At 37.6% G+C, this 7,736-nt stretch overlaps 1 protein-coding gene across 1 annotated transcript in view; it reads left to right on the top strand.

Annotated features, from left to right (window-relative positions):
- Positions 1 to 924: 924 nt before the first annotated feature.
- LOC137989388 (uncharacterized) overlaps positions 925 to 7,736 on the top strand; it is a 38,347-nt gene continuing 31,535 nt past the window's right edge. The window contains exons 1-2 of the mRNA XM_068835215.1: positions 925 to 1,118; positions 6,156 to 6,542. Coding sequence (XP_068691316.1) covers positions 1,073 to 1,118; positions 6,156 to 6,542 — 433 coding nt within the window. The 5' untranslated portion in view covers positions 925 to 1,072. The remainder of the gene's footprint in view (positions 1,119 to 6,155; positions 6,543 to 7,736) is intronic.

Genomic DNA, 7,736 nt, shown 5'->3' with positions numbered 1-7,736 from the left:
AATCCTTGTTGTTGTTTCAGGTCCTTGTTATGAAAATGGCCTCTAGTGAAATGTCTCGCACATTACTCAACAGTACAAATCATCCTGCCAGAAAATATCAGGATGGCTGTGGCTATGAGGTCGGTAGCCGGTCAAGGTATTAAAAACACTAAATTACCGGCACTCAATACTGTTTAGTTGTAATGGCAAAGATTGATTGAAGGCGAAATTGAACGCGCAAGTAATATTTTTCTCTACTCGTATTTCAGCAAAGCGATTGGCTTTCAGCTGAGGACGACTTGTTGAGTTCGGTTCTTTTCAGATTCACAACACGGCAGAACAGCGGGGAGCAAGTAATATTTTTCTGTGGGCGGAAAACTCTAGATAGCGATATTTGCATGTTACTCGTATTTCAGCAACGCGATTGGCTATTCGAGATGAAGGGTTTAGCCCGTGGGGACGTGAGAAAGATCCAGATAGGCGAAGTTTGATCTTGGATCCAAACTCCTAGAGAAAAGTGAATTTGTCATCAGGCCAACGGTCGTGTCCTTTCCCAAAAGCTAAGGCTTCTTTAGACTGGAGAAAGCGGCGGGTGTTTCGTGAAAGGTGGGTTGTTCTCTAATTAAGCATGTGGAGATTGTTTTGAAACTTTGGGCATTTATGCTATATCGTTCGCTGTCGATATTCACGTGAGAGTGGACAAAATCGAATCAAGCCGATTTTTGGGATAAAATCGTCTTCGATGAAAGAAATGGAAAATTTGCATCAAAAGACTGGCAAAGGAGAGGAAAAATAAAATTGTTTAATGTATACTGTTTCTATGGTGTTGAAACCAAGGTTGTGATTGGTTGATTCAACCTACAACTTTGAATGTGGCTCAACTGTCCAATAACAAACTGTCTGATAACAACTTGAAATTCAGGTGAATTATTGGAAAATAGGAGTTTTTAAAGCAACCACAATCGAGGAAATTGAAATTTTTATGACTAAGATATATATACTCCGCCAACTCGCTTTTCATTCTAATCTATTGGGAAGTGTGGTTGTTCCGTTTTCTTAGAATTGTTCGGCAGTTGTAAAATGCGGATCAATAATGTCGAAAGGACTAGTTTTATTTCTTCTTTCACTAGTTTATAAAGGTAAGTAAGTATGTATATTAGTTTCCACGTTGGTAGAATCACACGACTTGCTAGACCAACTTTTAACATTTATCGGAAGGCTCTAACTGTTTGTATGTATGCCCTGTTGGTTTTCCCGTCAAAAGCAGAGCTGTCAGTTAACGGCTAATAAGATGGTCATGGCATCTACAGTACAATTGAAGAAGGGTCTCTTCATTGCCAAACTGCAATTTAGGACGATCTATTTTCAACCGTGTTAAATGATTCCTTAATTTAGATATGACGCCACCTTTGTCGCCAGTAATTATCAGATAACTGAATATAATCTTCGTTACATTTGAATCTTTACATTTGAAAATCGAGCCTCAAGTTTTGAGGTCCGTTAAATTCACTCCGAAATTAAACAGTACTCCACTAAGATGTGTATTGACAGCTGTTGCTACATATTTAATTTGTATTTTTATGCAACCATTTTCACGTTTTGCTATCTTTCTTTATTTGACACGAAACTTTAGCTTAATCTAGCGAGATAATAAAGGTGGGTTAACTACCGTAAGAGATGTTTTGAGCATCAGTAACCCCTTTCATCGTAAATTGGGTCTCCACACGTTTGTCAAAGCAAAGACTTGCAGCTGCAAGATCACCTTACTTATTGACCATTACTGTAAAGGGATCACATAAAGACTGCAAGTTGGCAGCCACGCAAGAGATCACTGAACGATGACGTTGATCTATTTGAGAACTTAATTTTCTTAGGTACAAAAATATTTGGCTCGATTGACAAAGTTTTTCTACGAGAGAAAGGAAGTTTCACTGCACCTCTGTAGGCTCCGACTGTCTGATTATCGTCTAAGATATGCTCATTAATTATATTATTTTAGAAAGAAACAGAAAGAACTAAGCATTCTACCTATTACTTAAGCCAAAAAATGTATCAACTTCTTTTTTCCACTAGAAATAAGTGACAAAAAACATTTATTACCCGCCGTACATTGGTTACTAAGCCAAAAAAAAAAAAAAAAGAAAGAAAGAAAGAAAGAAAGAAAAAAAAGAAACCTTCAGCCATGCATTCTTCAAAATAATAGATAATCATTATTCATCGAAGTGGAGGTGAATTGTGGTGGATAATAATTCTACAACATTCACCGGCACTGAGGTGAATAATTGTTTTAATATACACCACAAAACATGAATAATTAACCGAGTTTATCAATAGTATTTGCTCCTAGGTTCAGGGGTGGAAACTGAATAATTGGACCTCGGTTATTCATTATTCTTTGGGTTTTTCATTCCATTATTCATTATTCTTTTTAAGTTCTTTTTGATTATTCATAACTGACACCAATTTTTAGAACATTATCCCAAAACACCACAATAACACCATAACGTGGTTATGTGACGATATAAGACATTGCACCAAAACAAAATAAATTCTATGCATTCGACTGTATTCTCAATTCTCACGAGGACGATGTGTCTCCAAAAGCAGTGCTATTGTCAGTGGCTTTTTTCACAAATTCAGAGCCTGGCCTGCAGGGCATAGCCGGGTTGGTTGCGGAAATTTCTAAGTTCCAAGAGCCAATAGCAAGTTGTTTTGTTTTGTTTTTTTTTAACGTGCCTATACTTACAGATAACTCAGTCCCGTTGGCAGGTTTTTTTTCTTGTTTTTTGTTTTTGTTTTTTGTTTTTTGTTTTTTTGTGGGAGTGTGCGATCCAACGAGGAGACGGACAAAACGAGCGCCGGAGATGCCAGCCTCTAGGGCGTTCCAGGGGCATGCTTCACCAGGAAATTTTGAAAATTAGTTTGTCTGAGACTGCATTTTGTGCGCTTTAAAGGCAGTATGATATGAAAACATGCAACCAAAAGCGAACTTAAAAACGTGGATATCACTCCATCTTTTGAACTTGAAAATTGATTTTTTTTTGGCGCAGAGACTACTATACGTATGTCTTTTACAGTTTTAGAGAATACTGTCACTATTTAAAAAGAGAAAAAAAATATTTTAAAAACCATTTAGGTTTCGAAACGTAAAATGGGAAGTTCCATAAAACAAAACAAGGTAGACTTAATATCACTTTACCGTGGGTCACCGTTCCTCTTTTCATCTGATTTCTTGCTCTTCCCCATTCTACACAATTCAGTAACCAAAAGTACATCATTGATAAACCGACCATGCATACACCGTCGTTGACACACCGACCCCAATCTGGACATCAAGCAATGGCCTAGAGACGCCCCATAATCTGTCCAGACGAATTACGCCTCTCATTTTATCCGTCTAGTGTAAAGACGTGACCGGTGATCCTTAAAAGACGCATAATCCGTCTGCAACGAACTTGGGCAAATATTTTGTTTCTGCGTAAGTGTAAAGACAGGCAGATAGGCATAATGCGTCTGGACAAACTACCGTGAAGACTTGTGTATAAGCCGCACCTCTTTGCTTAAGTTTTGAGCCAAAAATCGCGGGTGCGGCTTATACACGAAACCATTGCTTTCAGAGGAAGTAAACCGGCTTGTAAGGGCCACAAATTGAACTGAAAACCTTCAGTAACTAAAGATTAAACATATTGAGACCTAAACAGCAGTGATAAACATAATGAACTTGTTCATTTTGATTATGACTTGAAGTTTCGTATGTGCTCTACATACATTTTTAAAAGTAACCGTTGAACAGCTATTTATATATAACAAAGCGGATGAGGGGACTGGAACCTACATTAAGCAAATACTTAACAGTAAAACATATAATAATAATAATAATAATAATAATAATAATAATAATAATAATAACAGAAAAGATTAATAAAGCATCAGCTTTTATTTTTCGACGTTGACGTTGAAAGCTGGCTCAAGTTCTAGAATAAATAAGGTCTATTTTAATTTACGATGATAGTGTGTTTTGCCCTTCGCTAAAATATCAAAATGATCCCACTTGATGTTATGTCCAGTGGCCTTGTCGTGGTCAGCAATGGCTGAAGTATTGTCATTTTTAGCTAGGTCCTTAAAATGTTCGGTTTTTCTATCATTGTAAAACGAAAGAGACCTTATTTATTCTAGAGAGACCTGTTTTTGATCACTGCTTTCAGTAGAAGGTTTGGATCTTCAGGTTCTAAACTCGAATCTTGCTCGCCAGTAGTTCTGTTTGAGCAGTTCAACTCTAACTGGCATAGAATCTCCATTCCTCCGCACAGCTGCTTACAATGTCGTCTACGACCGATCACCTCAGCATTGATATCACCACTAGGTGCAAGAAAATACCAGGCTATTCGGGAGAACTCGCGAGGCAAATGGCCGATCGTTTCATTGCCCCTCACTACTTTCACGGCGTGTTTGTCCATGGGGTTGTTAAACTCTCGTTTAGCAACCAATTTTCTCTGATCGGTAGCTTCCATACGTAACATGGAGTCCTTATTTTTTTTTCCAACATCATGCTTGAAAGTTGGGGGTGCGGCTTATACACTTGTCTTTACGGTATTCACTGTAGTTCGTCTTCCACGACGCACTAAACTGGAATGTTCGTCCAGATGCATCATGCGACCCGTACCCGTCTTTATACTAGACGAACTTATGCGATGAGTGTAATGTCGGTTTTTCAAGTGAAATTTACTGTGGAATTCACCAGTTAGGCAATGAATTTTTCTGGAATCGCACGAGATTTAAAAGAAAACAAACAAATCCGCAGCAAGCGAACGGAAAGGGGAAAAAAAAGCCATTTCAGAGTCAACTGTCAAAAGCCAAAGCGAATAGGAATCACACTACAATTAGAAATCACAGACGTACTAATTCGTGATATGACAGATCGTTAGGAAACTTGGCCAGTTAAAGGTCAAAAAAGAGTTTTATTCATGTACTTTATTCCACTTTATCACATTTTGATTTTCGTCACTGAAACAACGTCAACTTGGCTTGGAACAAGAATGACAAAATACGGCAACCAAGAAAGGACAAACTTCAAACTACCTGTCCGTGCTTTAAACAAACTTCTGAAAACACAAGCTAGTGATATTTCTCCTTAATTTTAATTTACGAGAACGCATTGCGATTACGTGTTTATAACATAGGGGCAAAATTTTCTTGTCAGTGTCGGGGCACATCGAAAAACAGTTGAGCAAACGGATTAAAAAAAAAACACTTGTTCGCTTGCATTTTCAGAGCAAAACAAACAAAAAGACAAACAAAATTAACTATTTCCTTAAGTCCAAAAGTGTACAGGTGATTGCTATTTAATTCCAGTTGAGAATTAACAAATTGATGCCAGTTTTTCATGCGTCTGTCCTGTTACTGATCATGAATTTCGTCATAACATTGTCAAGGTAGCTGTGGATCCACGATAGCCATGATCAGTGGTCATTGACATAGCATTGCCTACTTTTGTCTGTCAATCAGTTAATTTTGTTTTCTTAATGCCATATTGCTTGCTATTGAATCTCACTTTCAAGGTGGAATCCCTAGAAAAACAGCAGTAAATAGTTGTACTCTTAGTTTATTTATTAAAAATGGTGATTTCGTACGTGTTGCCTTAAGGGCGTCCTTTATGTAATCCTAAAAATAGCAAAGAGAATACAAACGTTCTCTCCTAAATTTTGCAACTGTGAAGGATGGTGTTGTTTGTTTTACACTAATTTATTTACAGTAAAGTCGGTAGCTTATGAAATTTAATTCAAATATTATATTTGTTACCCCGTGTTGGGTATGACGTGGAAAGTAACGAGGAACTAACCATGGCTAAACTGTGTATTAATCATCTCGCATCCAAAAAATGACGTATTCCTTCTTTGTTTGTTTGTTATTTGAACCAGAAACCTTGCTCCCCCATAATATTTTAATAACTCGACATTTGCCATACTCAGTTCCCATAGCTAAGTATGTGGCTGATAACAGAAATTCAGTGAACGTATGGCGAAAATTAATTTCTTCTCCCTTGCCAATGGGAAGCTTGTGACGACGACCTCTTTAATTTGCTCATTTCATGATGTCTTACTTTTTTTTGGAACTAAAGGTCCTCTGGATCTGATTTTAACAACCTCACCGAGTCTTTATATGTTGTTGCCATTCAGGGTTCGGTGCTGAAATTGTCCGACTATCGCCACATCCCGTAAGAGCTTTCCAAGGATCCCATGCTTTGTTTCAATGGATTTTGAATAAACACCGTCCATCAAGGGCTGATTTTCAAAGATTGGTTTTTGGAATATGGAGGAACGGTTACCTTGCCTCGTACATTCTTTCAGTTACAAAAGATGGCGAAGTCATCCCAAACCCAGGCCTACGAGATGAGGTCCCCTCCCTGGCTGAACGTGTTCAGTGGATAGGAGACTTAGCCAAGTCTGTAGCTTCTTTCCAAATTTCTCAGATTGAGCCTGAAGACCAGATGGATTATGGATTACGACTTGAATTTGCCACCTTGAGAGATTCGCAGTCTGATTTTCTTAGTCTTCGTGTTGAAGGTAACGGAAACAAGAGGATAAATCTAATCAACTTCAAGAATTTTCTGAGGGTTACAAGTTCATTAGACAAAAGAAGGCTTTTGATTTTTAAAAATGTTTAAGAACACGATTTGTTTTCCTTTAGCGCGAGGCTCTTTGATCGCAGATTTTTCTAAGGGTTAAAGGCTCATCAATATCATCTCCCAGTTACCCTTAAATGATAAATACTGCTCATAATACTTAAGGTCTCGGTAAAGGAAAATGAGGTGTCCGCGGAAAAGTAAAATTGTCGTGCCGCCATTTTTTGTATAGGGTCGAACTATATATAATATTTATAGATTGAATTGTTTGAATAAAGTTTTAGTTTTTTCATATTTAATATTGCCTTTTAGTTTTGAGTCCTCAAACTCAAAACGACCGAGTCTGCTGCAGGAGCTACTGCCCCTTCACTTTATTACGAAAATAACCGGTATTTGTCGTATCTTAGTCACAGATGAATACACTCCAATAAAGAGTGACGAGTTCTTGGTATGTAAAGAATTGAAGGAAATATCACGCAAGTCAAAACTCCCATCTGATACTTAATTTGGACAGAAAAAAAACCATAAAAGCAGTCTGCGAAGACAAACGAAAACTTCCTCACACATGATTTGGGGTAGTACAATCATCTATCAGAAGTGAAAATTTGAAAGCGGTATCTTAAAACTCGTCAGGACAGGAGGTCTGAGAAGTTGTAATTTTGGCCTCAAAATAAACTCTAGAAAGTCGAGCTTCTGCTGAACATCTCCACCTCCTACTTGAAAGCGAATTATGCTGAGCCAATCAGCGTTCGGGCACGTGGTAAAGTAGCACATCGAACGTGAAGGCTGTCAATTGACACCCAACCCTTTGACGTGTGATTAACATAATAAGTCAATCATTTTTCGCGCGCAGATTATGGCGGGAAACAAAGGAAAGCAATTTTAGCGGTTTTAGAATTAATTTTTTTAGAATTTTTTTTTTTTTGGGGGGGGGGGGGGGGAATATACTTCGCAGCCCACTCATTAAAAGATTTACAAAATAATAGTAATAATAATAATAATAATAATAATAATAATAGTAATAATAATAATAATAATAATAATGATAACAAAACCAGATGTCGTTGACGCAAGTGGCTTGCTGCAGGCATGCGCAGTGAGGCTGCCATTCATGCAATGCGTAATATTTTCGACG

Source organism: Montipora foliosa, unplaced genomic scaffold (assembly GCF_036669935.1).
Source record: "Montipora foliosa isolate CH-2021 unplaced genomic scaffold, ASM3666993v2 scaffold_458, whole genome shotgun sequence".
Classification (NCBI taxonomy): domain Eukaryota; kingdom Metazoa; phylum Cnidaria; class Anthozoa; order Scleractinia; family Acroporidae; genus Montipora; species Montipora foliosa.
Note: the sequence above shows the minus strand (reverse complement) of the source record. Positions and strands in the feature narration are given on the sequence as shown.